Source organism: Pseudochaenichthys georgianus, chromosome 14 (genome assembly GCF_902827115.2).
Source record: "Pseudochaenichthys georgianus chromosome 14, fPseGeo1.2, whole genome shotgun sequence".
Taxonomy (NCBI): Eukaryota; Metazoa; Chordata; class Actinopteri; order Perciformes; family Channichthyidae; genus Pseudochaenichthys; species Pseudochaenichthys georgianus.
The window spans coordinates 33,444,192-33,465,916 of record NC_047516.1 but is presented as its reverse complement, the minus strand read 5'-3'; the positions used below and the strand labels follow the sequence as shown (position 1 = coordinate 33,465,916).

The following is a 21,725-nucleotide window of genomic DNA, read 5'->3' as shown; positions in this document are numbered from 1 at the left end:
ATGTATAAAACACTTTGTGGTGTTGAATGTATTTAAGCAGTGATCATTTGTACTGCAGATTTCAAAACGTGATGTTCTTCATGGACATGTACAGAAGCAGAATAAAACATTAAACATTGAACTCGAAACCTGGATAGAGCAATCCACAGTGCTTTCATTTATTGTCTGATCTGTAAATACAGAGTGCCATAGCGTAAAGAAGAGTTGTTACACACCCAGAGGTTCACTTTCTGATAAAATCCCGTTAGGAGACCACAGAGATCTTCACCACATCAGACTACACACACACGCACACACACACACGCGCGCGCGCGCACACACACAGGCCTCAGAGCCAACCACCTGGTTCAAAGCACCAGATGAGGGCCAGAGCCTTCTCCATCGCTGTCTTCATTCAAATCACAAATCAAACCTCACCAGTAGAACTGCTTTTACTCATAATGTTGTGTTTTACATATTTTAAGTGTGTTGTTTTAATGTGCAATGTGTGAGAGAGAGAGAGAGAGAGAGAGAGAGAGAGAGAGAGAGAGAGAGAGAGAGAGAGAGAGAGAGAGAGAGAGAGAGAGAGAGAGAGAGAGAGCGAGAGAGAGAGAGAGAGGGGTCTGAGGGTGGTTCAGTGCATCTCGTCTTGTGTCAGCGGTGTTGGCGCATTGTCCGTAGAGCAGCGGATTGATCTGGTGGATGAACACACGGTGGAGAAGTGTCGGCACAGTGGACGTGGCGTTCAGCTTTCTGCACCTTGCTGTTAAAAGCAGGTGAGGCTGGGAACCGAGCTTTAATAATGGTTCCGACCCGTGCCCGCCTCATCTCTCTGATGTCCGGAGTGCGCTGAGCGGCGGCGCAAAGTCTCTGGATCCTGCTGAAGTTGTGTGTCTGGAGGAGCACTCTTCCCTCCGTCAGTAACACAACTGTGGCTGGTTTGTTATATGAGTTTAAACAGCTCCGCGGAGACTTACTTTTATGCAAGAATCTTTTATCTGAAACTTCCGGAGATGAAGGAAAAGTGCAAGAACGCGGCGAAGACGCGCAGAGAGAAGGAGAACGGAGAGTTCTACGAGCTGGCCAAGCTGCTGCCTCTGCCCGGAGCCATCACCTCCCAGCTGGACAAGGCCTCCATCATCCGGCTGACCAGCAGCTACCTCAAGATGCGGGCCGTGTTCCCCGACGGTAGGGACCACCGGAGGGATGGGGTTATTATTGTACTGATTATTATATCACTGTATCGGCAGGGCCCATTGACATTCAGACACCGAGAAGAAGCAACAACCATACAGCAATAAGATAAAACATGTTGCCCTATAATACACCCTCAATGCAGGCTATAAAGTAGTCGATTGAAATATCAAAAATGACGGACTTTATTGAATTAGTTGCGTTTTAATTGTGTATAGGATATAAGGCCTACACCACACTAAAATGCAAATATATAACTACATTTATGATTGTTCACTAGCCTATGTATAAAGCATATCACTTTTCATTATGGTTTATATGTGTAAGAAAATAAATAAGGAATTCAGTTTGACTTTTATCCTCTAATATCTAAGCTTTTATACGGTGTCTCACAATTGCTTGATTAATATAAAAATGAGGAGAAAAGGTATTTATACACAATTGCTATATCAATACATAATTTAATTGTTTTCTAATACAGCAAAGGGATTTTAGGAGCGTGGTAAACCTGATGTTTTTCATGTTAATAGATTCCAAAGTAAATGATTTAGTAACCATTTATATATCCAACAAGCCTTTTGTGACGGGTGCCTCATGTTATCACATTTAAATACAGTTTTAAATACAAGTTGAAAACGTTAAAACAAATCTCATATATAAACCCTTTGCAGACCGTTTTCACCGAGAGAGCTTGCTTAAAAAAAGGGGGAACCTTAAGAGTTTTGAGGGATGTAGATAAAAAGATAACATTTACTTTATTTATCCAATGTATTGTTTTGTTGCTACAGAAGCATATACATACAAGGTACATTCATTAGAAATAAACATTATAGCCTAAATGGAAACATTTGAAAAATAGAAATTAAACTGAAAAAGAGTAGAAAATATACAAGTTGACTGTGATGATGGCATATTAAATTAGATACGAATGTGCAGTATATGAAGTTGTGAAATAGGCTATCAACAAAATATAAACTGGAGCTGTCAGTTCTCTGCCAGCCATGGCGAGTTGTAAAGTGTTATTGCAGTTGGCAGGACACTTTTCCTCTGTCCTTGTGACTTAATTATCCATTAAATGTTTTTATTTGTAGCCCTTTTTTATTACTATTATTATTATGAGTCTGCTCTCCGTGTGCTCCTTCACTCCATCATAATCCGGGCTGTTCCAGCAGCTTTGGTAATGGAGGTGTCAGTGAAGTGGTGGTCTTATTTCCCCCTCTGATTAAAAGCATGGTGTCTACTTTAGCCACCTCACTCATTCATCAAGGTGAATTATTTCATTAGGCCGCAGAGAGCCGCAGTGGGGCAGGTTAGAGGGCAGGAAAACACTGCCCTTCCTCTCTGTCATCACTCATAAAGTCAGAGTGAACACACGGGCCCTGTGGCCGGGCCACCTCAGAGAGCGGCCGGCAGGAGGCCCTCCCGGGCCGCATATAGAGAGGGGCCGGCATGAGGACCTGCTCCCGGGCCGCCTATAGAGAGGGGCCTGCTGTGGGACCTGCTCCAGAGAGGGGCCGGCAGGAGGACCTGCTCCCGGGCCGCCTCAGAGAGGGGCCGGCAGGAGGACCTGTTCCCGGGCCGCCTATAGAGAGGGGCCGGCAGGAGGCCCCCCCGTCCGCATATAGAGAGGGGCCGGCATGAGGACCTGCTCCCGGGCCGCCTATAGAGAGGTGCCTGCTGTGGGACCTGCTCCAGAGAGGGGCCGGCAGGAGGACCTGCTCCCGGGCCGCCTATAGAGAGGGGCCGGCTCTAGGACCTGCTCCAGAGAGGGGCCGGCAGGAGGCCCTGCTCCCTGGGCCGCCTCAGAGAGGGGGCGGCAGGAGGACCTGTTCCCGGGCCGCCGCGGAGACACCGGCCGGCTCCGTGATCCGAACGGGAGATAGCCTATAAGGATCAGGAAGGCATGGATCCATTTGCGGTGGATTATTTTAGAGCCATGTAATCTTAATAAAGCCCCATAATGCAGAGCGCCGGGACAGGCTGTAACACACACAGACACGCACTTCATTTAGTGCGTTGTTAGGCCTACTTTGCCATCTGGTTTAAAGAAGAAGAACATGCCCACCCAAGTGTAGCCTGCAAATATTACATGGTAGCCATATCCTACCAGCTTCAACAATATGTAGCCTATTTAATGCTTTTTCATTTGTTGATCAAGGACCATTTCCATTGAGTTGGCCATTACCAGCCGAGGGACAGCACAGCAGTATCCCAAAGCCAGACATGTTGTTTCTTAAAAAGCAGGGGATAGGCTATTTATTATTTTGTATATTTGTAACCAAGCTAGAAGCGGACCCGCCGGAGCACAGAGGCTGCCTGGAGCTGTACTCTGCTGCTGGGACATGTCAGTGCTTTTGATAAACAGTGTTTCACAAATAAATAGAATAATAAATACCCCCACCCCCTGAAAAAAACGGGCAATATTAAGATAAGAACTATGGACTGAATGGCGACTTATTAAAGGGCCTTCTGTTGCTTAGTTTTGGCATATAATTGTATTGTATTGTATTATTGTTTTAATTAGCCTACATTCATAAATGTTGGTCATATTTTAGACTTTTGATATTTTGGTAAAGCTTTATTATGGTTGGACTAACATAAGGAATACACCTAACGTCATATACCAATTAGATTTAGAAAGCAAACATTAACATAATTATTTTTTTAGAATTAAGGCGACATAATTAATCTAATATTTTTAAAGCTACTCAGAAATGATCGTTGTTAAGGAAAAGCATAGCATTTTTTTTTGTTTTTTTCTTTTTCTGGATAAAAAACGTTTTTCAATGTAAGGTTTCAAAAAAGTGAATTTCTTACTGAAGACCAAAAAGAAGTAATATTTAATTAAGTCATAATTCCATAGACATAATTATGTAATTCGCAGATATCAAAGTATTTGCTAAAATCCTTTATTAGTACAATGTAGAGCTGTAGTAAATACTAGTTACTTTTGCAGTCAAAAACATATCAATATGTAAAACCTTAAAATATAAAATATATTTCGCGTTTTATGGTTTTACGTTTAATATACAAAAAAAAAACACATCAGTCAAATGAATCAGTGAGACGGTCAGACCTGCACCTGACACAACTTAACAAAACGGGAACACACTTAAAGCAGTTTCATAGGTCAAAGTATAAGTAGCCTTTTGCTAATTCTATTTTTCAATGCTATGACTTTAGAATTGTTGCTAAATTGTAAATTAATAAATTGGCCATTTTCCCCAAAATAGAAAATGAATGCATGTTTAGCTTTGGTGGTGTCATATCCTTTTTCTTTGCAACCTGAAATCAGTGTCAGTATTCCAGCAGCTCTCGTATGATCTTACCATTGATGTGAAGAGAATAGTTCGTTCAACAATCTGACCTTTAGCAGAAACATTCTGTCAGGCTTTCAGAACAACCTTCTGCAGGCAATGATTCAGTAAAAACACTTTATATCCACGTCGGCTTCTAAAATATTATTATTATTTGCTTTTCTCAACTCAAAGTTGGGCAATATTAAAAAGTGTGCACATATGTGTTTATTTAGCTTTTAAATTCACCCTTTGCCTATAGAATCTGATCATACGTGATGCATCACCGATTGTACAATATACCCCCAGTGTGGAGCACTCGGACTGCTATCAGTGCTTTGGTGTTTGGGTAAAGGACCGCTACGGGAAGCTGAGAGGTATTTGTGACTCAGAACAGAACAACTCAATGTTATTGACACTAAGAAGTAACACTTTTTACAGATCCTAAAATAATGATGACCTATACCGTATGCATTGTAAAGAATGAGCAAGAAATAGCTTGGCCGTCATCCGTCTCAATACTGACAAAAGAGTTCAGATGAACAGTGTCAAGCAGCAACCCTCAGCCCTTCCTGCTGACAGCACTGTTTTCTACAATATGTGCCTTTTTTAAAGCTCTTTATTTCTTTTGACCTCAGCCTAAAGCAAAAAGTGGGCTTGGTCGACTGAAAAGTCTCCCAACAAACGGAGAGGCCATTGTTTCACAAAGCATGTCTCAGTTCTGTGCCTCTCCTCAGAAGAGTTCTTCCCCAGGTAGAAGTATGTGATACTCATGGACATACCTAGCTTCAACCACACTTTATAGTGTTGTTCTTTAAATAATAACTTAACGCAAAATCATACTTCCAATGAGTGAGACATATACTCCTGCTTACTTATAGAATAATTGGGTCTCGTCGAGTCCTCCATCCCTCTGGGCCATGAGGAAACATTTGAGGAAACACTGTAAAACTGTGTGTGAGATTGATTGCTAATGGAAATGTGCCGCAGCCTGCACGACCTGGAATTATATGTATTGGATGATTTGCAAAAATCAGAACACCATCTTTATATTCAGTGCCAATATTCAGTTCCTATATGCTCAAAGTAATGCACTATACAGTATACATAGTACTGTATGTATACTAAGTACATACAGTATGTATACTGTATACTGTATGTACAGGGACTGGTCAGCTTTCTGTCCCCAGAGTCAGAACTAAACATGGTAAAGCAGCGTTCAGTTATTATGCTCCAAATATCTGGAACAAACTCCCAGAAACCTGCAGGTCCGCTGCAACTCTGACTACTTTTAAATCCAGGCTGAAGACTTTTCTTTTTGTCGCTGCTTTTAATTGAACTATTCATATCTTAGACTGCACTGTAACTTTTATCCATGCATTTTTTTCTTTTAATGTTTTAAATTTAAACTTAATTAATTTCTCCATGACATTTATGAGAGGGACTGCTCGAAAGTAGGATATTTGGGATATCCGTCGTAGCCAGGGTTTACGATCAGTTTTTGGGTGAGTTGTACTGAGGAACAAGTATCACAGCACCGACGGGTGAAACATAGTGTTTTGGTAACACGGGGTGTTCAGGTAACACTTAAAGACTTTGTTATGGAACGCAAAGCAGAGTAGGGGGCTAGTACACCCTCCTGAGGGTCCGATTGTGGATGTCATGCGAGCATAACATGGTGAAAACAATCAGTCTAAATGAACAATCAGGACGGAAATGTTGGGATTTCCAAAGGGAGGTTCTGTGAATAAATAAAAAATCAAGAACCGAAATAATTGAACTATTCATATCTTAGACTGCACTGTAACTTTTATCTTTTGATGTTTATTTTATTAGCTTTTCTTTTTAATGACTGATTTTAAATGCCATTTTCTTAATGTCTTTCATTTTTTGTTTTTGTTTTAATGTTTCTTTTATTATCTTTTACTGTTTTTAAATGCCTTTGTCTGAATGTCTTTCATTTTTGTAAAGCACCTTGAATTGCCTGGTGCTGAAAGGGGCTATATAAATACACTTGCCTTGCCTTGCCTCAAGAAGTGGAAATAAATGGTGTGGAGGGCTTTTCAAACCTATCTGTATATATCTGCATATTACCATGAACAGCTGTGGTTCTCTCAGCCGTGTTGTCAGATTAAGTTATAAAGAGCGGGCCCACCGTCTGAACAGGGAAAAAGACATCACTTGGGAATCATATAGTTGCCATGAATTCGTCCTTATCCGTCTGATCCTTCTTCACGCCAGCAGCGGACAGCAGGTTCACTGACTGGAAAGAGGCCGAATGGTTCACTGGTTTGTATTCGTTGTATTCATGGCCAGCTAACTGTAAGCCTGACAAGCCTGACCAGGTCAATATTGTTGTGGCTGATAAAGAGGTCAAATCAACCGAAATAGGTCCAAAACGGAATGACTTCTAGTGGTATCTCTGCATGCACATAGTTACATCCTCAGTCCAATACACTGGAGGTGAATTTAAATTCATTTGTGGAACTTGAACCGGTTTGAGATTCACATAGCTTGACCTCACGTAGCAGATGGCAGCCTTCAGTCTCTGCAGAGGCCATCCCAACAGGAACAGGAGAGGTGCTTGTTGGCCTGAGTCTCCACATGGAGCTGGGGAGAGCAAAGATAACATGACTCATCGTCACAATTGCAACATTTGTGGGAAATATAGCAGGTTAGATATGCAAGAATGTTCCTGTTTGAGTATTTCCACCAGTTAAATTTGACTTCTAAGAATAGTCAGCAGGCAGATTACTTTCCCTTCTGGCCTGCTGTCACATTGTTCTCATGTCTTCCTTTTCTCATGAATCAATGGTGTGGCTTGGATTGGACCTCATGCAGTTGCCCTGCATCTTTGTGTGGAGTTGCTGTGACCTGGGATTGATTGATTTGTATTATGATATCATTTAATGTGCAGCTGAAGCGTCTAGCAATCAGTGGGTCAGTGGTACTTCGATCCCCTGCAGTCAACATGTGTGCCTGGGCCAGATACTTAACCCCTAATGCTCCCGTAGGCATTCTACAGGACTGCATGTCAGTCGCTTTGGATAAAAGTGTCAGTTATTAACATGTCATTAAATATATGTAAAATATTACAATAACATTTGCAACCTGGTACCACATGCTCTTAAGTTATGTCTTGTTTTACTCACATATTTCACCGAGACGGTGGAAGTCTTATTGAGTAAGGGTATAGTGGAAGGCGGAATAATAAGGGTCAAAGTTCAATGTATTCCTGTTTTCCAATGACCTTGCAAAAGATGACAGCTGCTCTCTTTTACCCTAAATGTGCACAATGTCAAACGTGCATGTTGATTGTGTATCCCAGTGAGTGTGTGTTTGTCTCGTGCATGATATGTGTGTCTGTTTGTCTCCCTGACTGTCTCTCCTGTGTCTCTCTCTGTAGGTCTGGGTGAAGGATGGGGTCAGACCTCAAGGTGCAGTCCTCTGGACAGCATGGCTAAAGAGCTGGGCTCTCACCTTTTACAAGTCAGTACCTGAACACCACGCTGCACCGCTTCAGTACCCTGCTGAGGGATGCTGTGATATGCTGCATGCAACTGCTGCTATACTGTAGCTACCAGATGCTATGCATGTGTATGCTATGCTAATACAATGCTGCTTAACTGGGTGATGCCTTAGAGTGGGGGTCACAAACAGCAGCAAAGATGCTTAAATCTGGCCAAAACATTAGCTGCAATTACATTTGAAATTAAAAGAATTATCAAGATGGTGGGCTTCTTCATTCATCTAAAATAAATACAACAATTTAAACTTTCAGGTGATAAGAAAGTCTTCTATCGCAGTGTGAAAACCAACTTATTTCTACTGCACCTTGGCAAATAAAATACATTTAAAAAATCAACGTAGTCTGTAGCCCTTAGTATGGTTTCACTAATCTAAAGCCTGTGCAGTAGGATATAGATGGCCTGGCTTGCTATTGCTCAAACCAGCAGGAGTCTTGCCCCCTTTTTGAGATTGCATCGCCGTGGTTGATTGGTTTTGTTATAAGTGTGTGCGTGTGCGTGTGTGTGTGTGTGTTGTGTGTGAGTGTGTGTGTGTGTGTGTGTGTGAGTGAGTGAGTGTGTGTGTGTTGTGTGTGAGTGTGTGTGTGTGTGTGTGTGTGTGTGTGTGTGTGTGTGTGTGTGTGAGTGAGTGAGTGTGTGCGTGTGCGTGTGCGTGTGTGTGTGAGCGTGTGTGAGTGTGTGTGTGTGTGTGTGTGTGTGTGTGTGTGTGTGTGTCTGTGAGTGTGAGTGTGTGTGTGTGTGTGTGTGTGTGTGTGTGTGTGTGTGGTGTGTGTGTGTGTGTGAGTGAGTGAGTGAGTGAGTGAGTGAGTGAGTGAGTGAGTGTGTGGTGTGTGTGTGTGTGTGAGAGTGAGTGAGTGTGTGTGTGTGTGTGTGTGTGTGTGTGTGTGTGTGTGTGTGTGTGTGTGTGTGTGGTGTGTGTGTGTGTGTGTGTGTGTGTGTGTGTGTGTGTGTGTACTCAGAATGCATTCCGTGCTCCATCCAAATATCTTTTAAAATCACATAGCATGCTTTCAAGCCACCTGATCTGCTGTTTATTCCCATTCTTAGTGATTCTTAGCACTTCTTCATTTCTACTTCCATTGTATTCATGGCCTGGACGTGTTATTTAACTGCAGATGGTTATTCTAAGAATATTACAAATGCGAAGTAAAACGGCACACAGTACAATGATCACCATAGATATCTGCAGCATGTTCCGGCTTTAAAAGAGACATCAGCTTGAGTTGGGTTCTGTTACATATTACTCAGTGCTGTCACTTTCTAATACATATATTTATGGTGTAATGATAAGTGTCGAGCACAATAGGCCTGCTAAAGTGATGCAGAGGCTGAGGTACAGAATGTGCTCCTGGGAACAGAAAGTGCTGAATAAGGCTGCGGCCACACGAGGACGAACGGTCTATACGACACTAAACAGTAACGCAAACGACCAAATTCGTCCACGTGTGGCCGCAGCTTAAGAGTTTAGAGTTCAGCACACGTTCATTTTTGTACCCTCAAATAATGAATTCTCGCACACATTTCGTGCCCTTAAAAGCTGCATTTGGAACAATAATAATAACAATAATAATTACATAAGGTCAGCACCTTTAAAATAAAGTTACAAAGTGCTTAATTATAAATGAATGTATAATTTATCAAATATTAAATTACATTTCCCAAATCAAATATAAATTAAATAGTTCACCGCACATATTTTAAATGATGTTAATATACTTGAATATTTTGACAGAATTTATCTTGCAATTTCACCATGCAATAAAAACAGAACGCTTGTTTACGCAGTTCCAGTTCAGTGTGCAGAGAAGTGAGAAGAAATGAGCCGCTGATTATTTGCAATGTTCCCACCTTTTGTATTTGCGCTATGATTTGTGTAGCCTTTATTTATACCAGATATATTAACCCATTTTCAGACATGTATTTCGTCTCATACACTCCTAGATGTTAGTGTTTTTAAATAAAGATATAAGAAAATGTTTGCGTTTAACAGTACTGACTTGTTTGCGCTCCCTCAGACTCTGGATGGCTTCGTGTTTGTTGTGGCCTCTGATGGAAAGATCATGTACATCTCTGAGACGGCATCGGTCCACCTGGGCCTCTCCCAGGTAACTCTCCTCCTGACCTCCTTGTTTAAGAACAAGAGAATGTAACTTATAACGAGTACTGCTCACACACATTCATCACGTGACAGAAATGGAATTGACTATTATTTGTTCATGGACTCAATACTTTTCTGTCTTATGTCTTGATTTTGGAAAGTTAGTTATAAAGACATATCGGTGCTCACTTGCTGGAAATGTGTGTGTTGCAGGTGGAGCTGACCGGAAACAGTATATTTGAGTACATCCACCCATCGGACCATGATGAGATGACAGCAGTGCTGAGTCTCTGCCAGCCCCCCCACCATCACTTCTCTCCAGGTACTAAAACACCCTCCGGCTCCAGGCTCTTGTTCAGATGCTGTGGTCCAACCGGTCTGTCTGAAACTCTGACAGGACTCGCTGACCCTCCCTAACCCTAACCCTAACCCTAACCCTAACTATTCAAGGTCAATGTCTCACTTCTCGCCAATTGTTTCCAAATCTCAGGTTACCTTCTTGACAATACCACATCAACAACAGATAAAGACAGAAAGCCTGGGATTTACAGGTCATATTTCTAAGTCCTTTTTTTGGCAACCATTCATCCGATCACACTTTGCGGTGGTTCTGGGAATAGAAGTACCAGAGCCCGTTTAGAACAGGAACTGCAACAGTACTGTACATCTGGTTTTTTTCAAGAATGATATAGTATGAGCTTTACTGTGGCGCTGATCTTGTTTATAAGATATATCAATTCTGGCGAGAGCACGCCATCGTGCCCGTATACACGATGGCGCCGCGGACGTAAACAACAACGCGACGACGGAGCTCCATAAAAACTAAGCTGTCTATACCGTCTGACATGCTTTTCATATTGTTGGGGTAATTCTACAGTTTTTGACGTCTGGCATCACTTTAACATTTTGGTATGAGTGCGCACGCTGGAAGTAAGATGCGCCCCTGTTGCCTAAAACCCTGGTACACAAATGCATCTCAACAACACGGAGACCCATTATTTGAGACAGGCATATATTAGAGACAGACCTTGAAGTGATACCTGTCAGGTTTTTTCCATGCTGGAGAATTTTAGGAAATTATTATTTTGCTAAGGAGGAGCAATACAGACTTTATTCATCTGTCAGTAAGGGGAGTCATTTTCAAAAGCATCACATGTGTGCTTACAGTATGGCTTCCATTGTACCTCAATCACCAGTTATTTTGTTACTAATGCGACTGCAAAATAAATACATTTCCATGTGTCAGCATCACGAAATGTTTTCAGATTGTGTCTCGGAGGTGTTTATAGTTATTCATTTGGGTTAGGCTTGGGGTTACTGCCCTGGTAGAGCTAACTGCTGTTATGTAAGGGGCAGGGGCACACTTGATGTCAAAACAAATAGGTGAAGGTTTTGATCATTTAAGGAGAAAGAAATGACTGGGATAATGTTTTGTAAAAACACAATACACTTGTTGGTGGACATCATGTTGGTAATGCCTCTGTTTTGTGTGTTTGTGTGACAGAGTATGAATTAGAGCGCTCCTTCTTCTTGAGGATGAAGTGTGTACTTGCTAAACGGAATGCAGGACTGACCTGTGGGGGATACAAGGTAGGTGCAGCCACTGTATACACACACACACACACACACACACACACACACACACACACACACACACACACACACACACACACACACACACACACACACACACACACACACACACACACACACACACACACACACACACACACACACACACACACACACACACACACACACACACACACACACACACACACACACACACACACACACACACACACACACTATAAGCTCTTGGTTAACTGAGGGACTGCAAGAGATTTAATTTAAAATTGGTTCAGAAACAATGAATGTGTGATCAGCAGCCTGTTGGACTGAGCCCACGCTTTGGACGTTGAGGAATACTCAGACAGTAAAAGCTCTTCAATAGTCAGATGTTTGTCCAATCACCTCAATAAATAGAGCCTCTCGCAGAGGTGGGAAGTAACTAAGTACATTTACTCAAGTACTGTTCTTAAGTACCATTTTCAGATACTTAGGTACTTCACTTGAGTATTATCATTTTAAGCTACGTTGTACTTCTATTCCACTACAGTTCAGAGGTAAATGGTGTACTTTTCCTCCGCTACATGTATTTAATACCTTTTACTTTACAGATTTGGATAATGATGTGAAATCTAATCAAGTGTTGAATCAGACTTTAGTTCCACCTGGAGTAAATCCACCAGCTACCCTGCAGTCTACAAAGTCATTCAAACTAGCTGCACCTTCACCAGCTTTGAGAACACTTTCATGATCAATCATTATAAAACATATCATATATATTATTCTGAAATGGACCAGTCTGCACAACGACTACTTTTACTTTTGGTACTTTAAGTATATGTTGATGTTACTACTTTTAAATGAGGGACTTTTACTTGTAATAGATTAGTCCTACACTCTGGTACTTCTACTTTTAATTAAGTACAAGATTACTACTTCTCCCACCTCTGGCCTCTCGTGATTTACCGTGCAACAGGTGAAAGAGTAGGCAGAGACTAAACGAGAACGCAAACGGTTGTTGCTACTGACCATGCTACAGCAGTGAGCAGCAGAGGTGGGGAGAGGCGGGGCTATGGCTTCATCGTTATCAGGAAATGATCGTATAGAGCGTACACACTGAGCCGTTTGCCCCCCAGAGCGTTCCGTTTGCAGATCTATCCACCTTGGGATCGTTTGCGGGGTCCGTGTCCGTGGTTCCGTTACGGCCTCGTGTGAACGAACGGGCTATATGCGAGAAATACAACCCGTTTCATAAACAGCACATAAACAGACAGATACAGCACTGAAGAAAATAGTTTTTAATGTTGGCTTGTTTCAAATCCATATTTATGTCAAACTGGCAGAGAAGTGGATGCATGAAGGATGTGTTTGCTCATTGATTTATATATGCTGGTGTTTTGTTACGCTTTTAAACTTATCTTATCTCTGAACAGTTATGTTAACACTATATCGTAAACATGTGGCTGTAGCGGAGTTGCCCTGGCTCTCACATCAGAAACAAACATTTTAATAAAACATGTACAAATGTATAATTGGTATTTTGGAAGCTCTGCTTTAATCAGTCACATGACAACCTGCAGAACATGTCTATCATGTTCCATCTAAAAAAATATGAATTCTTTGCTGACACTTTCCAAAACGCTATTATCATCTCAAGCATCAGAAACACATCAATGCATTCACTACCAATTGGGTGGTAGCACACCCTCTAAAGGAGGTGTGTGCCTTGCTTTCAGGGGTGTCAAACTCAAGGCCCGGGGGCCACATTCGGCCCGCGACTTCATTTTATGTGGCCCCACAAGAGCTTGCAAAGAATATAATATGTTTCTTATACGGTTACATGCTACAGAAGCACGTTGCCCATTAACTACATGTCCCACAATGCATCTCAAATATGACATTTTCCTCAGAATTTGCCTTTTTTTCTTCAAAATATCCATTTTTTCATAGAATTCCTTTTTCTCAGAATTAGATTTTTATTTCAAAATGTCACTTCTATTTATTTTTTCTCCAGAATTTGGCTTTTCTTTTTAAATCATTTTGGGACATACACACTGAAAAGACTTGCAATTATTTGCCCTAGACTTCTGCTTTCAAACGTAGTTAATTATGAAGTTATTACCCTATCCGATGATAATCCAATGCAGAGGCAATTATGTAATATAATACATTATTTTATATATATGATATATTTATATATGTATTTTTATATAGTCTTAAAGTTACAACCGGCCCTTTGAGTGCAACCATAATGCTGATGTGGCCCGCGATGAAATTGAGTTTGACACCCTTGCTTTATATGAACACAACACAACACATGGAGCAGAAAGGGCCAGCTGGGTAAACGGAACGTGGCTGCAATAATGCCTCCATACATATGAGTTGCATTTTGGAATTTGAGTAACAAATGCTTGAATAAATAAATAATATGTTGAGTTTGTTCACTTAAATTCTGAACATTGTTAGATTATATTGTTTTAGTTTCAAACTCCTTGGTCAACTGGCAGCAGAAGATGCACTCTCTCTGTCCCTCTGAACCGTTGAATGACCCTGATGTCCTGCTGTGGTTCCCAGGTCATCCACTGCAGCGGCTACCTGAAAGTGCGTCAGTACATGATGGACATGGCCCTGTATGAATCCAGCTATCAGACTGTGGGTCTGGTGGCCGTCGGCCACTCCCTGCCCCCCAGTGGTATCACAGAGATCAAACTCCACAGCAACATGTTCATGTTCCGGGCCAGCCTGGACCTGAAACTCATTTTCTTGGACACAAGGTAGGAGAGAAGCTTTGCTGAGCAGTTGTAGAGAAAGATGAAAGCCATGATATGGTGATATCCTGCTGGTCTCTGTATTGATCATGAGAACCATCACATATAATCAGAATCTATGGTAACAACAAATCCCTCCTACAACACATGCATAATATAACATGTTCTAAGCATATCAAATGATCTGTTTTAAAATATTTGGACTGCTGGATTGTTAAGTTGAACTGACTGTGATTGTGTCCTCTCTCCTCTGTGCTGGAGCCAGGGTGGCAGAGCTGACAGGATATGAGCCTCAGGACCTGATAGAGAAGACCCTCTACCACCACATCCACGCCTGTGACGTCTTCCATCTGCGCTACGCTCACCATTTATGTGAGTCCTCCAACTTCCTTGGTCAGAATTTGGTGGGAGGGTAAGTCCAAGTTCAGTTACAAATCAACAATGAATGAATAAATAATGTAATGGCTCAGAAAAACAGCAAGCAAACCACATCACTGACAGGAAAAATATACAGTTCCATAGGTGGCTGTGGAGAGCAAGTTGTCGAGTAATAGCCTTAATCAATCAGGTCTCCTAAGATATCATTCAAAAATGGTGCTTAACCAGATGGTGCTTAACCAGATACATATAATGTCCACTGGGTGTGTTAAATGCAGTCTTACTTTTCATAACAATCCCACATTACACATAAGAAAAACTGAAAAATTGACTTTAATTAAATGTACTAATATTAAGTTTCACCTAATATTTGTAATTTAAACTTAATATTATTTATGTGAAATTTGTTGACAATACACTCACACCCGGTGCAGTGGGAGGGCCAGGGAGGACCAGGCCCTAATATAAGAGTAATACATATTATATATTTGTAAAATATCCATAAAGAAAAATAAATCTGCTTACAGTTGTGTTTCATCTGGGTGTTGAGAGATGTATCCATAGATCTCTTAATGTTGCTCTCAAAGTGCACCAGATTGATGCGTTTGACTTCAATCATTTAAAAAAAATCCGTCATTTTGACGGACAGGATCGTAAAATGTACGTCAAAATTCAGTATTACCCGTCGGTCTTTACACTCTTGGGGGGGGGTGGGAGAGAGAGAGAGAGAGAGAGAGAACTGTCAATCGGGTGGGGAGGGGGGGGGAGAGAGCACAGTCTTGAACTGTCAACAAGGGGCGGGGCGCACGCTCGTGAACTGTTAGCGCCGTGTTATGCATGCCCACTGCACCTCGCGGGAGTGCGCACAGCGTAAAGCCAAAACTCACAGACATTTCAATGATTTGTACGGAAAAGTTGGGTTTGGAAACGGTATCATTTCCTTTTTGGCAGGCATGCTAAACACCGGAGCCTCGCTGCGGGGAAACTTTGGCGCTGTTCCGAGCTTGTTCTAATCCGTCAAAATGACAGACTGCTTTCAGATTTTTCCGTCATTGTTAAAAAAGATCCGTCATAGACGGAAAATATTCGGTTAACGCGACCTCTGCCCCCTAGAGGAGGTTAGGTCCCCCCCCCCTTACAAAAAATAGCACTTTACCCCTGCTTACACCTATATGCCGTGAGCTGATTACCGAGCCTTCATTGTAACAGTCGCGGCTGTACTATGTGCGTGTGGGGAGTGTTGCAGTAGAACATTCCACTGGTACATTAATGGGAAAACCTACATGTTTGAGCAACCTCTATGAAACGTCAAGCTACCCCACAGCACCCCCAAAAGAAAATCTCTGGCGCCGCCACTGGCCGCGGCACATGACGGTTTTGTGTGCCCTCCCATGAAAATCATATGCCCTCTCTGTAGATGTGTTCTGGCGCCGGGTCTGAATACACTTAAAGTCAACGTTTCTGTTTTTTCAGTGCATCTATCTGAGATGAAATGCATTTCCGATGTCAAACATGGAAAGACAATACAGCCCCTTGAGAGCAGAAGAGATCAGTAGAAAAGGGAACGTGTTCTTGACTGTGATATCAGTAATGATTAATAAAGTGAAGTGGTAAACTTCAGGCCTGCAGACAGGGCTGATACTTTACTAGATGCGATCGAAGTGTCCATATCCAAGTGTGGTCGTCAGTGCTTTTGTAATGACATCAGTTACACGATTATAGAAGGTATTGTTTAGACAAAGAATCACATGTACTTTCAACCGCGATGATTCAGGACCCAATGGAATGGTCGGCGACCCTTCTCCCTCTTTGGACCAGGTCAAACAGACCTTGAGATGCCTCTCTTCCTGATTTAGAACGATTAAACCTTTCTTGAGTTCGGTGGTGAACAGCTTCTCCGAGGACAAGACCGGAGATTCTCTCTCTCATCTGCCAGTGGACGAGTCCCCGGCTCTATCAGTGAGCTGGGAGATGATGTAGGTGTAGATGTCTTGGATCACTTAGATTGGAAGGAGTAGAAAAAAGACTGACGAGTTCCTGGAGCTTCAGGGCTGCTTTGATCAAAACAGAGAGATGTGGTTAGGCTGTGTTAAAAGCTGTAAAAACAGTAGGCGGGCATAATCTTCCAGGTCTTTAGTGACCAGTTTGAAGGCCGGGTTTTGGCTCTACTAAAAAATGTGCAAGTTTGCAATGATGTGTTTGTAGAACTTGGCAGTGGTGAGCCGTCAGGGCCTTCTAGGCCCTCTCTGAGGGCCTAAGATATTCTACAAAATAATATTTAAAAACATTAAAAAAAAAAGAAAAATGTTTAAAATATTTTTTTACTTATATTTTTCATTAGTTTTACCAGAATAACTTGATTTAAATTGTATTTAAAATAACATTTCCAAAGAAATAAATCCTTCGAATCTGCCTATTCAGTTTCTGTTTGAATGTGAAGGGTTAAATGAAAGAAGCTCCTTTAGCCGTCTCTGCGAGTTCCTGTGAAGACAGGAGCTGATTGGTGGTCCTGCTGTTCACGGAGGGCTCACCAATAATATCTTCCCTCTAAATGGGTGGGTTTTATTATCGCGGACTTTATGACAAGTTCCGCCCGCTGTGAAGCTTTTCTTGTTTCCATAGCAACAATAACTTCCTGTCAACAGCGTAAACTCGCCTTTAAAATAAAAGCATGCCAAATTACACTTAAGACTTACAACTGCAACGAAAGTAACAAACACAATGCAATATCCTTTTCAATTTCAAAGAACACAAATTGGGTTATTTACAGGTGTTGTTTTGTGTGGTAGGGTGTCGCTGTCATTGATGCGTTTTGCACCCCGGGCCGATGTTTTGATATTCCGCTGAAGTATACCGTGTGACGTAATAACGTTTTGGTTTTTTTTGGTCGAGGGAAGGGGTGGGGGTCAGAGGGCCTAGGTATAAAAGTCACTGCTCGCCACTGGATATTGGTATACATAAACAGACCAGTCTATAGTATATTCTATTTTCTATATGTGTGAACCTACTGTTAATTTAAAAACTAAAAACTCAGATTTTGCAGGTCAGGTTTTTGTTTTAAATTGAAATCGTTGCATCTCTAGAGTTCCCCATGTAAACTAAACAAATAATATGTCAATGTTATGTCACAGCTTGTTTCTATTGTCCACAGGAGTCTAAAGTTACACTCTGTTGAACTTTTTCTCTATTCTTTTTTTGAATGAGCGTTGTGCAATGCTAGTTTATAAAGAGGCTCTTCCTGTATGATTCTAATGCCCTGATGTCAGATTTGACAATGTCTCTGTTTAATTCTGATCTCTGTGTTTCCTGTAGTGCTGGTTAAGGGTCAGGTCACCACCAAGTACTACCGCATGTTATCGAAGCATGGAGGCTGGGTGTGGGTGCAGAGCTACGCCACCATTGTGCACAACAGCCGCTCCTCCAGGCCTCACTGCATCGTCAGTGTGAACTACGTCCTCACGTGAGTAGATGTCCTCCACCTCCTATTTCTCCACCTCCTATTTCTCCAAATTAAACCTCCAGTTAAAACAGAACAAAGACATCAGAGGTGTAAGAAGTAATACTCAAGTGTGAATTATCCTTTGTTACAAGTAAAGGTCCTGCATTCAAATCGTAGTTAAAGTACAAAAGTATTGGCATCAAAATATACTTCAAGTACAAAAAGTAAAAGTGCAAATGTTTCAGTAGTATCAGATTTAAAATATGTTTTAATTGCATTAATGTCAATGTTGCATATGGTACTGGTGGGGATTATTTAAATGACTTGATATACTGCTGGGTAAATGAAACTATAATAATACATAATGATGTTTTTTTATTTTATTTTCTGTTTCCATACATACATTTGTTTGTTATGTAGTAGAGTAAGTTAAAGAAAATCCTCCAAAATGTAGTTAAGTAAAAGCATAAGGTATCATAACATGAAAAGTATCTCAACATCTTACTTAGTTCTTTGATACATGTATTTAGTTATATTCCACCATTGAAAGACTGCCTGTTTCCACACAGTGAAGTTGAAGGCAAGGAGCTGCTGTTATCTGAAGACCAGAGTCGAGCCAGTAAGCCCTGTGTCAGTCTGTCCTCCACTCAGGACCCCCGCAAACACCTCCGAACCAAAGCAGTCAAGATAAAGCCCAAAGTAAGAGCAGCTCCCTATCCTGAGGCGGGACTTCCTGCCGGCCTGCTGAGTAAACAAAAGGTAAGGGAAATGATTTGAGCCCCATCTTAAAAGAGAAATGTAATTCAGATCTTCAGTGTGTAACTGTGTTTGTGGGCATCAGGAGGCTGCTAGCCTCTTCCAGCCAGACCGCTCCACCTGCTCCTTACAGAGGGGGGTGTGGAAGGAGAGATCCCAGTACCCCCTGACCCCCTGCAGGGAGAAGAGCTCCAGCTTGAGCCCTGAGGCCGGCCAGGTGCCCTGCGGCCCCCCCTACAACCTGACCCTGCACTACCCCTACAGCCCTCAGAGCCCGTTGCCTCGCTCCTCCCCCCCCTCTCAGCTGACTCAGCACGTCAGAGGCTCTGTGGGGTGGAACATCAGCAGCCCCCCCGCACCTAACAAATACACAGGTACACTGTTTATCCAATGGTTGTCATCGTTACAACAATTAAACTTAATTTAAAGACAATCATAGATTCATAGACGTGTTTCCTTTATAAATGATATTTAACCCGGACTCTCTCATCTCAGCTCATGACCATTGATCACAACATCTGGTTAAATGACATCTACATCTATGTCAGATCATCAATATTTCTTATTGTAATATTTACTTGAGTTGCATCTCTTTTCAAATACAGTAAGGTATCATCAGATAGGGCAACAATGAGTATTCAACTAGAGATAGAAATCCTTTCTATATCACTATTTTTAAACATGGATACGAGGAGGTCATATTACAATGACTTTTGAATACATGAAGCCAATGGACTACAAAACAGTCACAAAAGAAAAATAGATATATCTATGGTATCAAAGGCTTTATTCAAACGAAGATAGAAGATTACATAGGTATTATACGTGATTCCTCATTCAACCCTAGGTTTTTATCAAACCTGATTGGTAAAAAATGTATCTCTCTTCTAACTCATAAACCCACTGCTGTTTTTTTAAATTAAAAGTATGTTCCTGAACACTGTCCGCTCCTGTTGCTGCAGCAGTTCAGGTGTAGTTTCTACTGCTGAGTTGTGTTTCCCTCCCCAGACCCCGGGGGGCTGGCAGCTGAGCGCAGGTTCTCTGATGACATCTATCCGGATTGTTCCAACACCTCACATTCCAGCAGCAGGCTGAAGGAAGAGCCCTACGAACATTACACACTGGTCCACAGAGAGGTGTCTGACGTTTGTTCCCACCCCCGTCTTCACGGCACCAGAGACAGTAAAGCTTCAAACCAGGCGCTCCACCATGAGGGGGCTTCAGGTGAGCGGGGCCCCCCCTGTCCCCTGCTCAGCGGCGTGGGGCTGGAGCAGAGGAGGAGGCTGTGTATGATGGAGGCCCCTTACTGCCCCCCAGCTGCAGGATACCCCCACCCTGCTGACGGGGCTGCTCCTCATCAGCACAGGTCTGCAGAGGAGGACAGGAGGACGTTGGGGGGTGGGGCCCAGGCTCCATACATGTCTATGAACTTCCATAAAGTGCTGGGTAAACACGGCTCTGGGACCACGCTGAGCCACCTGACGGACCCTCACAGCGTCGGCTCGTCTCCGGAGAGCCACAGAGAGATCCCACATTACATCGGCACATCGGTGATCATCACCAACGAGAGGTGACCCAGGACAGATCTCAGGACGGGGAGCCATAACTCTGACTGTTCACAGACTGCAGCCAGGGTCCGTCACCTTTCAGAAGCCATGTTGCACTCCTGAAGGATAGTTTGACACACCACAGGATATTACAGCTCTTTTTCTTCAATGTTGTCTGTCATATATAAGATCAACTTGAACATTTTCTATAGACTGAAAAAACTGAAACATTGACTTTAATTAAATGTATTATGTCAACAGATTTCACATAACTGTATTAGGTCAGTTGAAAGCAATAATATTAAGTTTAAATAAAAAAAACATTAGGTTCAACTTAATATCATTGCTTTCAACTAACCCAATACAGTTATGTGAAATCTGTTGACATAATACATTTAATTAAAGTCAATGTTTCAGTTTTCTCAGTATAGAATATATACAGTCAAAAAAAAAGTATTTAGTCAGCCACCAATTGTGCAAGTTCTCCCACTTAAAAATATGAGGCCTGTAGGTATACATCCTAGGTATACCTCAACTATGAGAGACAAAATGAGAAAAAAAAAAATCCAGAAAATCACATTGTCTGATTTTTAAAGAATTTATTTGCAAATGATGGTGGAAAATAAGTATTTGGTCAATAACAAAAGTTCATCTAAATACTTTGTTATATACCCTTTGTTGGCAATGACAGAGGTCAAACGTTTTCTGTAAGTCTTCACAAGGTTTTCACACACTGTTGCTGGTATGTTGGCCCATTCCTCCATGCAGATCTCCTCTAGAGCAGTGATGTTTTGGGGCTGTCGCTGGGCAACACGGACTTTCAACTCCCTCCAAAGATTTTCTATGGGGTTGAGATCTGGAGACTGGCTAGGCCACTCCAGGACCTTGAAATGCTTCTTACGAAGCCACTCCTTCGTTGCCCGGGCGGTGTGTTTGGGATCATTGTCATGTTGAAAGACCCAGCCACGTTTCATCTTCAATGCCCTTGCTGATGGAAGGAGGTTGCCACTCAAAATCTCACGATACATGGCCCCATTCATTCTTTCCTTTACACGGATCAGTCGTCCTGGTCCCTTTGCAGAAACACAGCCCCAAAGCATGATGTCTCCACCCCCATCTTTCACAGTAGGTATGGTGTTCTTTGGATGCAACTCAGCATTCTTTCTCCTCCAAA

General features: G+C 42.1%; 1 protein-coding gene across 1 annotated transcript; it reads left to right on the top strand.

The window, feature by feature from the left end:
* The first annotated feature begins 977 nt into the window (after window positions 1–977).
* sim2 (SIM bHLH transcription factor 2) lies at window positions 978–20,578 on the top strand. Its single transcript, XM_034099799.1, has 11 exons — window positions 978–1,167; window positions 7,876–7,958; window positions 10,012–10,101; window positions 10,308–10,416; window positions 11,599–11,684; window positions 14,238–14,437; window positions 14,697–14,803; window positions 18,122–18,269; window positions 18,818–18,971; window positions 19,087–19,378; window positions 20,013–20,578. Exons 1-11 carry the CDS (start codon window positions 993–995, stop codon window positions 20,576–20,578), a joined length of 2,010 nt encoding a protein of 669 aa, XP_033955690.1. The 5' UTR covers window positions 978–992.
* The last annotated feature ends 1,147 nt before the right edge of the window (window positions 20,579–21,725 follow it).

Excerpts from the sequence above, each read along its gene's own strand:
- sim2 (XM_034099799.1), top strand. The coding sequence starts at position 993 with ATGAAGGAAAAGTGCAAGAACGCGGCGAAGACGCGCAGAGAGAAGGAG. Across the intron at positions 10,102-10,307 it reads TCCACCTGGGCCTCTCCCAG|GTGGAGCTGACCGGAAACAG; the intron begins GTAACTCTCCTC and ends TGTGTGTTGCAG. Across the intron at positions 14,804-18,121 it reads GCGCTACGCTCACCATTTAT|TGCTGGTTAAGGGTCAGGTC; the intron begins GTGAGTCCTCCA and ends TGTTTCCTGTAG.